Source organism: Bos grunniens, chromosome 5 (genome assembly GCF_055505025.1).
Source record: "Bos grunniens cultivar Pamir isolate PY7600 chromosome 5, Bosgru_T2T1.0, whole genome shotgun sequence".
Lineage (NCBI taxonomy): Eukaryota > Metazoa > Chordata > Mammalia > Artiodactyla > Bovidae > Bos > Bos grunniens.
Window position 1 is genome coordinate 102840446 of NC_141169.1, and position 18742 is coordinate 102859187.

At 41.1% G+C, this 18742-nt stretch overlaps 1 protein-coding gene across 3 annotated transcripts in view; it reads left to right on the top strand.

Annotated features, from left to right (window-relative positions):
* LOC147372814 (scavenger receptor cysteine-rich type 1 protein M130) overlaps nucleotides 1-15538 on the top strand; it is a 36500-nt gene extending 20962 nt beyond the window's left edge. Inside the window, exons 7-17 of one of the 3 annotated variants that reach the window (XR_015164314.1) lie at nucleotides 328-642; nucleotides 740-1054; nucleotides 2311-2403; nucleotides 2485-2799; nucleotides 3671-7314; nucleotides 8089-8397; nucleotides 8887-8922; nucleotides 9127-9234; nucleotides 10966-11061; nucleotides 12160-12212; nucleotides 15340-15538. Coding sequence is in view for 2 of the 3 variants with exons in the window: in XM_086402100.1 (XP_086258226.1) it covers nucleotides 328-642; nucleotides 740-1054; nucleotides 2311-2403; nucleotides 2485-2799; nucleotides 6994-7314; nucleotides 8089-8397; nucleotides 8887-8922; nucleotides 9127-9234; nucleotides 10966-11141 (1988 nt within the window). In the remaining variant the exon portion in view is untranslated. Of the gene's footprint in view, nucleotides 1-327; nucleotides 643-739; nucleotides 1055-2310; nucleotides 2404-2484; nucleotides 2800-3670; nucleotides 7315-8088; nucleotides 8398-8886; nucleotides 8923-9126; nucleotides 9235-10965; nucleotides 11228-12159; nucleotides 12213-15339 lie in introns of those variants that run through there. The other 2 variants (XM_086402101.1, XM_086402100.1) reach the window with 2 other exon arrangements.
* Nucleotides 15539-18742: the final 3204 nt, after the last annotated feature.

Genomic DNA, 18742 nt, shown 5'->3' on the forward strand with positions numbered 1-18742 from the left:
GTGGGTGCATATAGTGATAAAATGTAGAGAGAATGAACACACATTATCTGTGGGCTACAAAGTGATGGATAATACAGGCAAAATACTGAAAGGATAGAGTAATCATGCTCCAGAAATTATGGGTTCTATGAAGCAAAGTTCCAGAATTATCTGATAGGGTAGTCCGGTGAAGGATGGGGAGGTCTGGAAATTGTTAAGCCCAACTCCAGGCAGAAAATCCAAGAGCAATGAATGGCCTCCTTTTCTCACTTTTGACTCCCTGACTCACTCCCAGCAGGAGGGAAGATCTTGGAATCATGTTCTTTCTCACAAAATATTATTTTTCAGCCCACAGGGAACCCAGACTAGTCGGAGGGGACATTCCTTGCTCCGGTCGTGTTGAAGTGAAACATGGCGACACTTGGGGCACCATCTGTGATTCTGACTTCTCTCTGGAATCGGCCAGCGTGCTATGCAGGGAATTAGAGTGCGGCAGCGTTGTCTCCATCCTGGGGGGAGCTCACTTTGGAGAAGGAAATGGACAGATCTGGGCTGAAGAATTCCAGTGTGAAGGCAACGAGTCCCATCTTTCACTCTGCCCTGTTGCACCCCGCCTGGATGGGACGTGTAGCCACAGCAAGGACATTGGAGTAGTCTGCTCAAGTGAGACCCAGACAACATGTTCATTTTGTCCCCATATTGTGAGGAGGGTAGGGTTAGGTAGTCACAGGCATCTTATTAAAGCCCTGTCTCCTTCCAGGATACACAGAAGTTCGCTTGGTGGGTGGCAATACCCCATGTGAAGGAAGAGTGGAGGTCAAGATTCTTGGGACCTGGGGACCTCTCTGCAACTCTCACTGGGACATGGAAGATGCTCATGTTTTGTGCCAGCAGCTTAAATGTGGAGTTGCTGCTTCTATCCCAGGAAGAGCACCTTTTGGGAAAGGAAGTGGGCAGCCCTGGAGACACATGTTCCACTGCACTGGGACAGAACAGCACATGGGTGATTGTCCTGTAACTGCTCTGGGTGCATCGCTGTGTCCTGAAGGGCAAGTGGCCTCTGTAATCTGCTCAGGTAAGAGAATAAAGGGCAGTCAATGAGGAGCCTCTGCCATGGTGGTGTGCCTTAAGAGTGGGTATTAGTGGAGCAGGGGCGGGGGGCAGGGAAGGAGAGTGGGATGAACTGAGAGAGCAGCATTGATGTATATACACTACCATGTGTAAAAGAGATAGCTAGTGGGAAGATACTGTTTAACACAGAGAGTTCAGTTCGTTGCTCTGTGATGACCTAGAGGGGTGGGATGGGGGTTGTGGGAGGGAGACTCAAGAGGGAGGGGATATATGTATACTTACAGCTGATTCATGTTGTTGTATAGCAGAAACTAACACAACATTAAAAAACCAATTATACTCCAATATAAATTATCCTATGATAAACCAAAGAGTATTAAAAAAGAATATATATATATATGTATGTATGTATATATGTATAACTGAATCACTTTGCTGAATTAACAGGAATTAACAACATTGTTAATCAACTATACTTCCAAAAAGGAGTGGGTGTACCTATAGCAAAGAATGGGAGTAAAAGCAAATGATCCTCTTTGAGACATTATGAGAGGTGTACCAGAATATTAACTTCATTTGTCTTTTTAGTGGAAAGTAAACTTGATTTTCATGGACCTCATAGTTACATAGAGCTTATGTGTGTGGGTCAGTCACTCAGTCATGTCTGACTCTTTGCATCTCCATGGACTCTGCCCACCAGGCTCCTTTTTCCATGAGAATCTCCAGACAAGAATACTGGAGTGGGTAGCCATTCCCTTCTCCAGAGGATTTTCCTGATCCAGGGATTGAACCCAGGTCTCCTGCCTTGCAGGCAGATTCATTACCATGTGAGCCATCAGGGAAGCCCATTTAGGACTTACCATGTAACTTCTCAGGCTTCCCAGGTGCTGCCAGTGGTGAAGAACCCAGCTGCCAATGCAGGAGACATAAGAGACACAGGTTTTCCCTGGGTCAGGGAGATCCCCTGGAGGGAGGCATGGCAATCCACTCCACTGTTCTTGCCTGGAGAACCCCATGGATGAGGAGCCTAGTGGGCACAAGCCATTGGGTCGCAGAGAGTCAGTCATGACTAAAGTAACTTAGCACAGACACACAGGTGCCTTCTCAGAGGATCTGATTCATTCTTAGCCTGGTTGACCCAGACACCTTTCTCTAAAGCTATGTTTGTCCTGAGTTCATCTATCTAGTATACCAGTTGACCTCCTCTCTTCATTCCATCCTTTTGTATCTCTTGTGATGGATAATGTTTGGTGCTTGCAGGAAATCGGAGTCAGACACTATATCCATGCAATTCATCATCTTCAGATCCAGAAAGCTCCGTTGTTTTGGAAGAGAATGGTGTTCCTTGCATAGGTGAGAATCGGTGACCGAACCATGAGAATAACTTCCAAATCCTCAGAAATGCATTTATCACTGTTTCATTTGCTCTTTCAGGGAGTGGACAGCTCCGCCTGGTGAATGGAGGTGGGCGTTGTGCCGGGAGAATAGAGGTCTATCATGAGGGCTCCTGGGGCACCATCTGTGATGACAGCTGGGACCTGGATGATGCCCACGTGGTGTGCAGGCAGCTGGGCTGCGGTGTGGCCATTAATGCCACAGGTTCTGCTCATTTTGGGGAAGGATCAGGGCCCATCTGGCTGGATGAGGTGAACTGTAATGGAAAAGAACCTCGCATTTCTCAGTGCCGTTCCCATGGCTGGGGGCGGCAGAACTGCAGGCATAAGGAGGATGCAGGAGTTATCTGCTCAGGTGAGTTCTGCAAAATTACAACTGGTTACAGTTTTGGAAGAAATGGCTGAGGTAGGGTGGTGGGTAGGGAGGATATTAATCTGAGCAAACTCCTTGAACTACAGGTTCAGAGGGAACAGTTGTGAGATTCAGGCTGCCAGAAGTGTGGATCTGATGCATTAGTGCTACCTCATGTGCAAAGTGGGCTTCTCTGGTGGCTCAGTCAGTAAAGATGCAAGAAACCTGGGTTTGATCCCTGGGTGGGGAAGTTTCCCTGGAGAAGGGAATGTCTACCCATTCCAATATTCTTGCCTGAAGAATCTCATGGATAGAGGAGCCTGGTGGGCTATAGTCCATGATTGCAGAGTCAGACATGACCGAGTAACTAAGCACACAGACACACACGTGCAAGGTAGTATGTAGTATGATATCAGAAAGAGGAAAACTCAGAAGTGAGTTTGCACGTCATGAAAATGACAGTAAAACTAATAATGAGAAATTCTTTTATAAACATATAGGGTGCTGGATGTTGGTTAAGGATTCAGTGTACCACTGAATGATTACTGTATTAATAAAGTAGATTAAAAATGACAAGAAGAGGACTTCCCTGGTGGTCCAGTGGTTGAAAATATGCCTGCCAGTGTAGGAGACATGGGTTTGATCTCTTATCTGAAAAGATTCCACATCTACAGGGCAACTAAGCCCATGCGCCACAACTACTGAGCCCACCCTCTAAAGCCCATGCCCCTCAACAAGAGAAGCCACCAAAATTAGAAGCCCACACACTGCAACTAGAGAGTAGCCCCAGCTCATTGCAACCACACAAAGCCCATGTGCAGCAATAAAGACTCAGGATAGCCAAAAATAAATAAAACTTTTCTTTTTTTTAAAGGAAAAAAAGAAATACATTTGGTACCACGTTCTACAGATAAAAAGACCGCCATGCCCAAGTAATTTTTTATGACAGACAAAGAATCACAATGAGATACCGCTCTTGTTTTGTATACACGATAAGATTTTGGAAAGCACTGTGAACTAGAAAAATGTACTCAGTTGTAATGTATTGGGGGGAAAATGGTGCTATGACTTAGCAAAATGAAAAATTCTAAATGCCGGATGTGATTTTGCTCTCACATTTAATATGACATAAATATGGTAGAGGATATACAAAACAAAACTAGCTCAGCTGGTGAAGAATCCATTTACAGTGCAGGAGACCCTGGTTTGATTCTTGGGTCAGGAAGATTCCCTGGAGAAGGGATAGGTTACCCACTTCAGTATTCTGGTCTGTATAGTCTCTAAGGTCACACAGAGTCCGACACAACTGAGCAACTTTCACTTTCACTTTTCAAAGTGTCAGAAAGGGAACTATTGTATTTTAAGGTAACGCATGCAAAACATTGGTTTGAGTGTCTGAGTATCTCACTAAATTTTAACTGTCAAGGACAATTGTCCAAAAATGAACAGATCAGGGTTACAAAGTCAAAATTACCATAATTTAGAGAGAAAAAACCCAAACTGTGTAATTCATAAAAGGCTCTGAGTAAACTTTTGATTGAGGTTTAGATGTCAACTTAGAGTCACTGTTGGCATTTTAAAGGTCCCTAATTACAAAATCCAAGATTAGAAAACCTGAAAGTATTTATAGAACAAATATTTTAAGAAAATCTACAAAATCATCAGTTCAGTCCAGTTCAGTTGCTCAGTCGTGTCCGACTCTTTGCGACCCCATAAATCCCAGAACGCCAGGCCTCCCTGTCCATCACCAACTCCCGGAGTTCACTCAGAATTGAGTCGGTGGTGCCATCCAGCCATCTCATCCTCTGTCGTCCCCTTCTCGTCCTGCCCCCAATCCCTCCCAGCATCAGGGTCTTTTCCAATGAGAAAATTATTCGCATGAGGAGGCCAAAGTATTGGAGTTTCAGCCTCAGCATCAGTCCTTCCAATGAACACCCAGGACTGGTCTCCTTTAGGATGGACTGGTTGGATCTCCTTGCAGTCCAAGGGACTCTCAAGAGTCTTCACCAACACCATAGTTCAAAAGCATCAATTCTTCAGCGCTCAGCTTTCTTCACAGTCCAACTCTCACATCCATACATGACCACTGGAAAAACCATAGCCTTGACTAAACAGACCTTTGTTGACAAAGTAATGTCTGCTTTTGAATATGCTATCTAGGTTGGTCATAACTTTCCTTCCAGGGAGTAAGTGTCTTTTAATTTCATGGCTGCAATCACCATCTGCAGTGATTTTGGAGCCCCCCAAAATAAAGTCTGACACAGTTTCCACTGTTTCCCCATCTATTTCCCATGAAGTGATGGGACCAGATACCATGATCTTCGTTTTCTGAATGTTGAGTTTTAAGCCAACTTTTTCACTCTCCTCTTTCACTTTCATCAAGAGGCTTTTTAGTTCCTTTTCACTTTCTGCCATAAGGGTGATGTCATCTGCATATCTGAGGTTATTGATATTTCTCCTGGCAATCTTGATTCCAGCTTGTGCTTCTTCCAGCCCATTGTTTCTCATGATGTACTCTGCATATAAGTTGAATAAGCAGGGTGACAATATACAGCCTTGACATACTCCTTTTCCTATTTGGAACCAGTCTGTTGTTCCATGTCCAGTTCTAACTGTTGCTTCCTGACCTGCATATAGGTTTCCCAAGAGGCAGGTCAGGTGGTCTGGTATTCCCATCTCTTTCAGAATTTTCCACAGTTTGTTGTGATCCACATAGTCAAAGGCTTTGGCATAGTAAATAAAGCAGAAATAGATGTTTTTCTGGAACTCCCTTGCTTTTTCAATGATCCAGCGGATGTTGGCAATTTGATCTCTGGTTCCTCTGCCTTTTCTAAAACCAGCTTGAACATCTGGAAGTTCACAGTTCACATATTGCTGAAGCCTGGCTTGGAGAATTTTGAGGATTACTTTACTAGCGTGTGAGATGAGTGCAACTGTGCGGTAGTTTGAGCATTCTTTGGCATTGCCTTTTTTTGGGGATTGGAATGAAAACTGACCTTTTCCAGTCCTGTGGCCACTGGTGAGTTTTCCAACTTTGCTGGCATATTGAGTGCAGCACTTTCACAGCATCATCTTTCAGGATTTGAAATAGCTCAACTGTAATACCATCACCTCCACTAGCTTTGTTCATAGTGATGCTTTCTAAGGCCCACTTGACTTCACATTCCAGGATGTCTGGCTCTAGGTGAGTGATCACACCATTGTGATTATCTTGGTCATGAAGATTTTTTTTGTACAGTTCTTCTGTGTATTCCTGCCACCTCTTCTTAATATCTTCTGCTTCTGTTAGGTCCATAGCATTTCTGTCCTTTATTGAGCCCATCTTTGCATGAAATGTTCCCTTGGTATCTCTAATTTTCTTGAAGAGATCTCTAGTCTTTCTATTCTTGTTGTTTTCCTCTATTTCTTTGCATTAATCACTGAGGAAGGCTTTCTTATCTCTCCTTGCTATTCTTTGGAACTCTGTATTCAGATGCTTATATCTTTCCTTTTCTCCTTTGCTTTTCACTTCTCTTCTTTCCACAGCTATTTGTAAGGCCTCCTCAGACAACTATTTTGCTTTTTTGCATTTCTTTTCCATGGGAAAGGTCTTGATCCCTGTCTCCTGTACAAGGTCATGAACTTCTGTCCATAGTTCATCAGGCACTCTATCAGATCTAGTCCCTTAAATCTATTTCTTACTTCCACTGTATAATCATAAGGGATTTGATTTAGGTCATACCTGAATGGTCTAGTGGTTTTCCCTACTTTCTTCAATTTCAGTCTGAATTTGGCAATAAGAAATTCATGATCTGAGCCACAGTTCAGCTCTTGGTCTTGTTTTTGCTGACTGTACCAAATCATCAAGAAGTTACCAAATAATTTCTAATAATGGCATATCCTGTTAGATCATGTTAGTGTTACTTGCTCAGTCATGCCCACCTCTTTGCAACTCTATGGACTGTACCCAGCCAGGCTCCTTTGTCCATGGAATTCTCAGGCAAAAATATTGGAGTAGGTAGCCATTGCCTTCTCCAGGGGATCTTCCCAATCCAGGGATTGAACCCCAGTCTCCTGCACTACAGGCAGATTCTTACCGTCTGAGCCACCAGGGAAGCACACTGACCTATTTTTTAAAACATGCACACATCAGAGTAAATGAAGACAGTCCTCTAGATCTTCAGGAAAGAGGCAAAACTGCTATTTATTTCACCCCAGAGTTCATGTCTCTCAGACTCATCAGTGACAGCAGCAGCGAGACCTGTGCAGGGCGCCTGGAAGTTTTTTACAACGGAGCTTGGGGCAGCGTGGGCAAGAGCGACATGTCTGCAACCACGGTGGGGGTGGTATGCAGGCAGCTCGGCTGTACTGACAAAGGGAGTATCAGACCAGCACCTTCAGACAAGGTGGAGAACAGGTACATGTGGGTGGACAATGTCCGGTGTCCTAAGGGACCTGAAACCTTATGGCAGTGCCCATCATCTCCGTGGAAGAGGAGACTGGCCATCCCCTCAGAGGAGACCTGGATCACATGTGCTGGTGAGTATCTGTGCGCCTGTATGACAATCTCATTCTGTTGCTCCACTCTCATCTCCTGATCTAACTCAGTAAGAATGAGTAAGGTTTGGTTAACTCTTATTCTACCTGGATGACGTAACTGATTTTATTTAATTTGGCCTTTGGATATTCAGGATCAGTGACCATTTTCTCAAAGATGATCATACTCTGATGGCCTTCTCAAAAGTTTTATTCAGTTGTGCTTTCTCTGTGAACAAATTAGGATCAGAGAATATATAATTCAGTATTTGACTATTGAGTTGCTCCATTTTTCTTTCAAATAATATCTTGTTACACTCAATGTAAGGAAAGAAGCAGTCAGAAAGATCAATCCTGAATTATTTCCCTGTTCTACACCTTTTTAAACCAGAAGAAGATTTCTATTTATCTGGCAGTTTGAGAGGATTTATACTGAGTTGGCCAAAAAGTTCATTTGTGTATAATTATGGAACAAAAGTTTTGACCAACCTAATACATTTACAATGCTAACTTTATCTCATTGACATTTACTAAGTCACACTAACGTTCTAATGTCCAGGATGAAATATTTAATATACCTAGTTTGTTGGAAGGACATGGACTTCCATGAAAGATGAATGTTGTAAAATTCCAAATGCACATTCAATAAGCAAACAGATTTTTAAAAAATCTTTTAAAACAGATTTTTAAAAAGAGTTTCAAATTTTTCTTTTCTCCTGTGACCTCCTGGGAGCTTTTATCGTCTCAGAAATGATCAAGATGTCTCTGATTTTTCAGATAAAATAAGGCTTCAGGAAGGAACCACTAATTGTTCTGGACGCGTGGAGGTCTGGCACGGAGGTTCCTGGGGCACAGTGTGTGATGACTCCTGGGACCTTAACGATGCCCAGGTGGTGTGTCGCCAGCTGGGCTGTGGCTTAGCTCTGGAGGCAGGAAAAGAGGCAGCGTTCGGCCAGGGAACTGGGCCCATATGGCTCAATGAAGTGAAGTGCAAGGGCAATGAGTCCTCCTTGTGGGATTGTCCTGCCAGATCCTGGGGACACAGTGACTGCGGGCACAAGGAGGATGCCTCTGTGAAGTGCTCAGGTGAGCGCAAGGGGTCTGGAATCTCCCGCGGCGGCAATGAGGAGAGGGTGGGCGGGGAAGTGCATTGTGTAAGGACCGGAAGTACCAACACAGCGACCTGGTGGGGAGAGAATCCTTCGTGTTGTTATACATTGGTCTTCAGACGGTAAAGAATCCGCCTTCAATGTCGGACACCTGGATTCTATCCCCGGGTTGGGAAGGGCAACCCACTCCAGTATTCCTGCCTGGAGAATTCCTTGGACAGAGGAACCTGGCGGTCTACAGTCCGTGGGGTTGTAGAGAGTCAGACACGCCTGAGCGACTTTCACTGAGGAAAATCATTTAGCTTACATGTGTCCGTGTGCAGAGGGAGGAAAAACTAGGGGTCTCTAATTTTGGGTGGGAAGAAGTAGTTTACTTGATTGAGAGGCTAAATCCCCAGACAGGAAACAGATGTAACTGTTCCGTATGTAACTGCCAGAATTGAGTCTCTCCTCTTTTCTCCTACAGAAATTGCAGAGAGCAAAGGATCAGTAAAGGCCGCAGGTATATCAAGGGGTTTCTGAGGATGGGACCGGTTGTCTGCATTATTTAGAATCCCTCTTATTAAGATGTTCTGGGTCAGAAGCTCTAAGAAGCTGAAATTCATTTCAGCAATCCTGTAGTTGACCTAGAAAAGGGATAGTAACTGGGGACCCAGGTCTTTTAACTAAGGTGTTATTACCTCTTGTGGTGTTTCCCTGTGCTCAGGTCACTCATCCACTGTTGCACTTGGAATCCTTGGGGTCATCCTGTTGGCCTTTCTCATCGCAACCCTCTTGTGGATTCAGAGGCGAAGACAGAGACAGCGGCTTGCAGGTCTGAGCCAAATTATCGTGTCTCTAACATTTCTATGGCATAAAAAATTTCTTGGAATAATACAACAACAACAAAAATTAGATTCAAGTATCAAATGGCCACAAAGAGGAAACCTAGAAGAGATTTAAGCAGTTTCCCCAAAAGAAGAAACAAAAATTCAGAGAAGAAAAGGGGTACTGCTTGTATTGATGATTATTATAATGTAGCTATGGGCTTCCCTGGTGGCTCAGTGGTAAAGAATCCACCTGCCAATGCAGGAGATGAGGGTTCAGTCCCTGGGTCAGGAAGATCTCCTGGAGAGGGAAACACAATCCACTCCAATATTCTTGCCTGGAAAATTCAATGGACAGAGGAGCCTAGTGGGCTATAGTCCATGGAGTTGCAAGAGTCAGGTACAACTTAGCAACTAAAAACAACAGCAAATAGTCTATCTACATCTTTAATTGGATGTTATAGAATCGATCATTTAGAATGAGTATGCTTGTGTGATGCATGATGAATCCTTTATTGCCCAAACATTTGTTTGCTCTTACTCTATGCTGCTAAGTCACTTTAGTCGTGTCCGACTCTGTGCGACCCCATAGACGGCAGCCCAACAGGCTCCCCCGTCCCTGGGATTCTCCAGGCAAGATCACTGGAGTGGGTTGCCATTTCCTTCCCCAGTGCATGAAAGTGAAAAGTGAAAAGTGAAGTCGCTCAGTCGTGTCCGACCCTCAGCGACCCCATGGACTGCAGCCCTCCAGGCTCTTCCATCCATGGGATTTTCCAGGCAAGAGTACTGGAGTGGGGCGCCATTGCCTTCTCCGATACTTATTACTAAATTTACTGTTCTGTTAAGCAACATGCTAAGTTCTGAAGATGACTCAGACATGGATATTCCAATGTTCTTGTCTTTGTGTAATTTCCAGTCTAGCGAAAGAGAAATATATGTAAACAAATAAGTTGCAATGTATAATTATATAGTAACATGAATAAAGAACAAAGGGGGCCCAGAAAATACATTAATTAACTGAAAAAGGAGTATTGGAGGCTTCTAGAAGATTTTGAGACAAATTTTGAAGATATAGAGCAAAGAACTTAGTGAGTGCATTTCAGGGAGAGAAAAAAATATTTACAAGTGTAGAGAAGCTTAAAGATGGCACATTTGGTGTTTTTGTAGGGGTAAGTAAAACGTGAGTTCAAGGACAGAAGTTCCTGATGAGGCTGAAGAAAGGGGAAGAAACAAGTAGTGAAGTTCTGTATTTTCCAGTAAGAAGATTAATAGTCATTAAAGAGTATGGTATAGTGGACAGAGTAGTCAGGCGGGCTCTTAGAAAGTTCTGTTTGGACATCTGAGGGGCTGAAAGAGAACTACATTATTGACAAAGATAGGATTTTGAAATAGTTGAGATGAAAGATGAAAAAGACTTTATAGTGAGAATGAGCAGGAAAGGATAAGTTTTATAAAGATTTTAGATGAATCTCCAGTGAATTATGGAAGAATGCTGGCTGCCTTGGGAGAAGAAACTGGGTAGTAATAAGATGGCAATGGGATACCTGGTTTAGTTTCATTGCTATTGCATTTGTGTTTGTGGCTTCACAAGGGTGAAGCTTGGTAGTAGAATAGAATGGAAACAGGACAAGGGCTTAGGTGATGATTGGGTGTGCTTGCACTGCTGAGAAAAAGCACACAGAGGGAGGGAAAGTTTTATTATGCCCCCCTGACTCCTAACCTATGACCTCTTTTGTCAGTTTCCTCAAGAGGAGAGAACTCTGTCCACGAAATTCAATACCGGGAGATGAATTCTTGCCTAAAAGCAGATGATCTGGACCTATATAATTCCTCAGGTCTGTGGGTTCTTAGAGGGTCCGTAGCCCTGGGGTTCAGATTGGTAACTGCAGCTGAGGCTGAGAGGCATTCTACTTGACATAGTAGTGAAAAGAAACCTCAAACATAATAAGAAGCCTGTGATGCACAAAAGGAAGAAAAGCAGGAAAGAACTAAGCATTATTCTTAGAAATATTCATTATTGAATATTTAATAATGACTAGGTATTCATTATTCCTAGAAATTGCAATCATGAAGACCTCTGGCTAAGAGATCCATGATGATTTCTGACAGAGGAACTACATTGTAGGATATTATGACTTGCACATCTTTATATTAAAACAGAAACTAATCTTCGAAAGATTAAACATTTCATATCTCTTTCATAATTTCTTCTATTTCCACTTTCTGCTACGATCCTTTCTCTAACTTACATTTTTCTGAAAGTTTAAGCTTTCTGTGTCTTTGTCCCATCAGAAGCCATTCCTATTCATGGGACTAGCCTTATTTCCCATTACATTAAGCTTCTTTCTTTATTCTCTGATTTCTGTTTAGCACCAGAGCACCAATTCTGCCTCTAGGAGGCATAACTCTGTTGGGTTGTAAAAAATATCCCAAGGACTTCCCTGGTGGTCCAGTGGTTAAGACTCTGTATTTCCACAGCAGGGGGCATGTGTTCGATCCCAGAACTAATATCTTGCATGCCCTGTGGCTAAAAAATACAATGCAATACAATACAGTACAATAATAATAAACATCTTAAAAAAACCCAATATCCACTTTATGAAGACTCAATGCCTTCTCAATATTCCTTACCATCTTAGAGGGATCTGCCTCAATTCTTCAGAGCAAAGGAGTTGGTATTTGTCCAAACTCAAAGAAATATATATAAGACATGGGAAAGACTTTCTGTGCCTCTTAATTGACACTGTTTGCCTTCCTAATTGTGAACAGTGTTTTAAAATGTTCAAAGAGCTTCCGAGGCACATGAGGGGAGGTCTGATTTATTTCCCAGTAATTATTTTCTTCCTTTCAGAAAATTCCAATGGGTAAGATGGTTTTAATGATGCTGGACTAATTTCTGTGTCTAAATCTCTTCCTATTTTTGGATGAAAAAGGAGATCATGTTGACGTACAATGAAAAAGAGAAAGGGAATTGTAACCTGGTGAGGTAAGAAGAATTTATTCATCGTTGTTCAAAGCAGTTACATTCCTTTTGAGAATGCCTCTGGTATTAAGAAGAAAGAAAGAATGTGTATACATATGTATGCCATATATGTTTATGTTTGTATGTATATCCATATTCAGAATATGCAACAGTTTTTTAAGAAATTAATTTTATTTATTCATGTATTTTTGGCTGTGCCGAGTCTTCATTGCTTTGCGCAGGCTTTCTCTAGTTGCCGGAAGTGGGGGCTACTCTTCACTGCAGTACACAGCTTCTCACTGTGGCTTCTCTTGTTGCAGAGCTCAGGCTCTAGGATGGGTTTCAGTAGTTGCAGCATGCGGGCTCAGTGTTTGTGGCATGTGGGCTTAGCTGCTCCATGGCATGTGGGATCTTCCCACATTAGGGATGGAACCCATGTCCCCTGCATGGACAGGCGGATTCTTATCCACTGTGCCACCATGGAAGTCCCTGCAACACATTTTTATAAATGACCCTTGTCCATCCCTTAGTTACATATATCTTAAGCAATAACAGTGGTTTATTATGTTGCTAAGGAGAAGCTGGGGAAGTAAATATGAATAACTCTTCTAAAGATATTATGAATCATTTCAGAAAAGAGACAAGACGTGTCTGCAGGTGTATAGTGCATGCTAGGATAAAGATAGTAAAAGATACTATAGGCGTATGGAAAGCTTGCCTAAGAGTTTGGAGAGATCGTGAAGATGTGATGATCAAGGTTAATATCTGGTGACTAAAAGATGGGCCATTCTAGGGAAAGAACATGGCATGTACAAAGTGTGGCATGGGGTGGGGAGCAGGGAAAGGAGGGTGGGATGAATTGGGAAATTGGGATTAACCTATATACACTATTGTTACCATGTATAAAGTGGATAATGAGAACTGACTGTATAGCACAGGGAACTCTGCTCAGTGCTCTGTGGTGACCTAAATGGGAAGGAAATCCAAAAAAAAAGGGGGGGGATATGTGTATACATAAAGCTGATTCACTGTACAATAGAAACAAACACAACATTGTAAAACAACTATATTCCAATAAAAATAAATTTTAAAATGTGGCATAAAAGAGAATCACACGTTTGGGGAGTGGTAAGCTTTCATTCAAAAACATATTGAAAGTATGTTTGGTGTCAAGTGGTGTCCTGAGCACTGAAGATGCAGAGATAAAATATGCTATTGACAAAGACATGGCTATTTGATGAAAGAACTCACAGTTTCTGTGTGGGTGTACAGAGAGGCCATGTCAGGGGAGGGATGTGATGAGTGTCTAGACAGGAAAGGCTTCATAGAGCCCAATAACAAATGGTCTTATCTGTTGTATTTCCTGTTCATATTTTATTTCAGGGACTGTTGGGGAGGTGGTAGGCTTTGGAAGATTAAGTTCAGGCAAGATATAATCAGATTTGCTTTTATAATTTGTTTTCATAAGAAAAATGGAAAAAAAAAAAAGAAAAATGGAACAAAAGAAAAAAGTGAATAAGGCAAGAAATTTGTTGTTATACATAAAAAAGAAAAGATGGTGAAATGAATTAGTGGGTACATTTTCTATTTTGTTAAACAATTTTGGGAGGACTATTCCTCTGGAATGATATATAGCAGAAGTATGAGTTTTTGTAGAGATATTTTATATGGCATATGAGAAATACAGAGACAAAGAATAAAAGTTAGACTTCTTAAAAGTATGTAAATGTAAAATGTTAATATCATGCTTATAGACACATAAACATAGAGTTGTCACAAACTGTATACAAGATAAAGTGTTAATATATGTATACTATATATATAGTATCATACTATATATATAAAAGGCTTCTCAGGTGGCTCAGTAGTAGAGAATCCACCTGCTAAGCAGAAGACTCGAGTTAATCCCTGGGTTGGGAAGATCCCCTGGAGAAAGAAATGGCAACCCACTCCAGTATTCTTGCCTGGGAAATCCCATGGACAGAGGAGCATGGCAGGTTACAGTCCATGTGGTTGTGAAGAGTCGGACACGACTTAGCAACTAAGCAGCAGCATATATAAAAAGCAATTGTTAAGACAAAGCATGTAATAAATCATTTGGCAAAGATATGAAAAAAGCAGTTCTCACAAAGTGAATTATAAATCGCTTATTAAATAATTTTAAAATGCTCACAATATGTCTGGGTAATTCAAAGTATGATTAACAATGAGCTATTCTTTATATAAATCAGACCAACAAAAACTTAAAGCAGCGCCAGCATTTCTTGTTGGTGGGAATACAGAGGAAAATGTAACTTCAAATGTTGCTGTTGGAAACAAGATGTGTAGTAGCCTTATGAGAGAGAAACTTAGAAACTTTTATTAATTTGAAAAAAAAATTATGCTTCTAAGATCTTTTGACCCAACAATCTACCCCTAAAAATTTCTTTCATACAGATAAAGCTATTAATATGTAAGAACAAATATACAAGAATTCCTTTTAGCAGTCTTTTTAGTACCGCCCCAAAGCTAGAAACAAAGTGAATGCCAATCAGTGGGGTAGTAGTGGCTGGAAAAATTGTGGTGCAGCCAGCTAAAAAAGAAAAAATCATGCTCAAAATTTAATAACATCATTCCATTTTTGTGTTCATGTTACTGAACATTTGTAAAACTGTCATGTGTGTACAAGTAAAGAAATAATTAAAAATTCTAACAGATTGTAAACTGAGGACTATGAATGACTTTTGGTTAGTAATGTCAAACATATGAGTATTATTCTGATAAATGATATTTATCTCATAGATAAATAATAACAAATAATAAATAAATAATAGATAACAAGCTACTTTTTCCTTAAAGAGTAATCACTACTAAGTCACTGCTTCAGAATCACACTAGGGTGCATTTCAAAATAGCCTTTCTGTACTGTAGTTCTCTGGAGTAGAAATAATTTTTAAGCACACTGAAGTTTGAAGATCATTGCATTTAAGTTTTCTGTTTAGGAAAGTAGTATGGTTTTTAATATATGTGAGTAAGTGAGCAAATGAGTGTGTGTATGTGAGAGAGAGACAGAGGTAATATAATACATTATATTAAATTATAATGTAATTCTTCTACATGTGTGCATGTGCATATGAAGAGAAAAGTAACATTATTCTATTTGTGTCTTTAGTTCAGCCAGCTTGAAGAAGACCTGGACTATTGAGTGAGCAAGGATCAACACTGAAGATCACAATACAGTCCTTTGTCTCCTGGTATTCAAAAGACTGCTGCTGAATTAAAAAAAAATTAATTTGGTGAATGTGATGACTAAAAAGTTGTAGATAAGATTTTCAAGGGTATTAAGTAAAAAAGAATATTGCTGATTTGAATTTGTCTTAACTCCTTATTTTTGATTCTAAGAATTTCTGAATGAGCTTTCTCACTTTTAGAGTTTCATAAATACAAGATGATGTTTTTTCATCTGACAGTGTTCTTATTTCCATATATCTTTTTCTAGTTTGGTTTAAAAAGTAATTTTCTTCTTACTGTGCTGTGCGCTAAATCATTTCAGTTGTGTCCGACTCTTTGTGACCCTATGACTGTAAGCCCACCAGGCTCTCTGTCTGTGGGATTCTCCAGGCAAGAATACTGGAGTGGGTTGCCATTTCCTTCTCCAGGGGATCTTCCTGGCCCAGGGATTGAACCCATCTCCTGTGTCTCCTGCACTGCAGGCAGGTTCTTTACCACTGAGCCACCTGGGAAACTTTTCAGGGAAAGGAAAGAGAATGATTATTGAAGGGTTTGTTAATAACGTATGGTTCTGTTTACAACACATGACTCCCATGAGTTCTTTCATTGCTTTCTGTCACTGTAATTCTGGTCACAAAAATTGCACAGGAAATCCTGGTAGGGGTACAAAAATCTCATGTTTTAGGGCAGCATAACTAAGCTGAAATGAATGCATCAATTATGTCATATATATATATGTATATATATATATACACCTTATAATGAAAGTTTGTATGTTACTAAAAATCACTTACCGATGTAACATATTAACATAAGGAAAGGATAACATGTAAAGAAAGAAAGTTTGTATGTTACTAAAAATCACTTACCGATGTAACATATTAACATAAGGAAAGGATAACATGTAAAGAAAGACTTAGAGTGAACTGATGCTTTTGAACTGTTGTTTTGGAAAAGACACTTGAGAGTCCCTTGGACTGCAAGGAGATCCAACCAGTCAATCCTAAAGGAAATCAATCCTGAATATTCATTGGAAGGGCTGATGCTGAAACTGAAACTCCAATACTTTGGTCACCTGATGTGAAGAACTGACTTATTGGAAAAGACCCTGATACTGGGAAAGATTGAAGGCAGGAAGAGAAGGGGACGACAGAGGATAAGATGGTTGGATGGCATCACTGACTCGATGGGCATGAGTTTGAGCAAGCTCCAGAAGTTGGTGATGGACAGGGAAGCCTGGCATGCTGCAGTCCATGGGATCACAAAGAGTTGGACATGACTGAGTGAACTGAACTGAACTGATAGTGATTGAAGGCTGTTTAGAGTCTATTAACTTGTTGAATATCCAAGCGTTAGATGCAATTTGATTTTGAGTACTGTATGCACCCTTTTCTAGCACTTAGGGCTTCAAAGCAACTATCTTGTAGAATCATGACATTTGGCTCATTTTCAATTTCTTTTGTATCTCTTGTCAATTTCAAAGGCAGATCTTCCTCAGCTTTCAATGGCCTTGAGTGTGTGTGTGTGTGTGTGTGTGTGTGTGTGCACGTGTGCTCAGTTGATCAGTAGTGTCTGACTCTATGAACCCATGGACTGAAGCTCACCAGGCTCCCCTGTACATGGAATTTTCCAGGCAATAATACTTGAGTGGGTGCCATTTCCTTATCCAGGGGATCTTCCAGACTCAGGGATCGAACCCTTGTCTCCTGCATCTCCTGCACTGGCAGGTGGATTCTGTACCACTGAGCCACCTGGGAAGCCCTTCAATGTATTAACCTCCTGATAAACCCATTGGTAAATTGAAATTGTCCTGAATAGAAATGCATTTAATACTCCTAAATCTCTGAACATGGTGGTTTAGCCTAGCTTTCTTTAAATGTTCTCAGAACACTTACATGAGCCTACAGTTAGGTCAAATCATCTAACACAAAATCTATTTTATAGTGTTGAAATTGGAGTGGTTGGCTGGGTGCAGAACGGTTGTCCACCTTTGTGGTGGTGTGACTGGCTGGAGGATGTGTTTCATTCCTGCCACTGCCCAGCACAATGAGAGTAACTGACAGCGTATCACCAGCCCAGGAAAAAATCAAAATCCCAAATTGGAAGTACAGTTTCTACTAAACGTGTATTGCTTATCTCATCTCTACAAATGCTTGGGTCCTTTCATCCATATTCCTATTTCAAAATCAAATTCATAACCACTGACCGGAAAAGATTCATGGTCCCTTTCCTTTTACTGTTTAGCATGTAATATGAAGATTTTACCAGAGTCAGTTGAAAGGCACTTTTAATAGAAAGAGGAACATCACAGAAACAGCAAAAAGGAGACACATTTCCATTTACAGGAACTCATGAGAGCTCAGAATGAACCATAAGCTTGATAAATTTTCTTCCCAAAGAGAAGGCTCAGGCTTAGCTGAGAGGAAGGGGAAGTCCCATGCATAACATGAGCTAGTGGTCCCACTGGGGTTACCTTTGTGCATGATGTTTGATATTTTTAACTATCTAGGGCAGGGATTGTGGACCCGAAATTTAGGTCCCAGAGACTGGGTAAAAATGTGTATTTTTAAATAAATATATCAGGCATATTCCTTGCCAGGGAGCATTTTTGAAAAGCAATAACTTCCTGGGAATAAAATTAAGTCTAGAATGTTGGTGCCCCACACATGAAGATATGGAATTTTCAGTAACCAAAATTTGGAGAAAACAAATGGAAAACTATTGCAATTGTAGTATGTTTTAGAAAGATAAGAGGCTGGTTTCCATTGGAATTGTCTTCTAAAAGGATGAACTCTCAGCATAGTATGTGATGTGTTTAGCCCTCTTGCCCCAGCACTCTGAAGAATCCCTGTGAAGAAAAGAGATAGAAGTAGCTAGAGGAATCCTGTGCTGCCAAAGGTAAGCAGAGAGCTCCCCTTTGCACTATATAGGCATCAGAGCTGCATTTCCTTTTATCAATTGCTTACTGTTTCTGGCTCTTTAGATGCTCTAAATGGCCAGGGCTGGAAAACTGAGAACTACATTTCCCATAAACCCTTACAGGAGGAAGCTGAGCTAAATTCCAATGATAGATTCTCCCATTTAGGGGAGATTTAGTTTTGCAGGAGTGTTTGCATTTGCCTGAAAATTGCTAGCCTTGGTGTTGCAGCATTCTTTAGAAGTGGTTTCCTGGGGTTTTTTTGAAGCTTCCTGATGAGGATTTTGTAAGCACATGATTTCCTGTAGTAGACCACTTCCTGCACTAAATACTTACAGGGCTATCTGATTTTAGAACCCTAGGTCTCTGGGAATTCACTTAACTCTTAGAAGAATTACATTTCAGGAGCAGGCAACCAGGTTTTAGA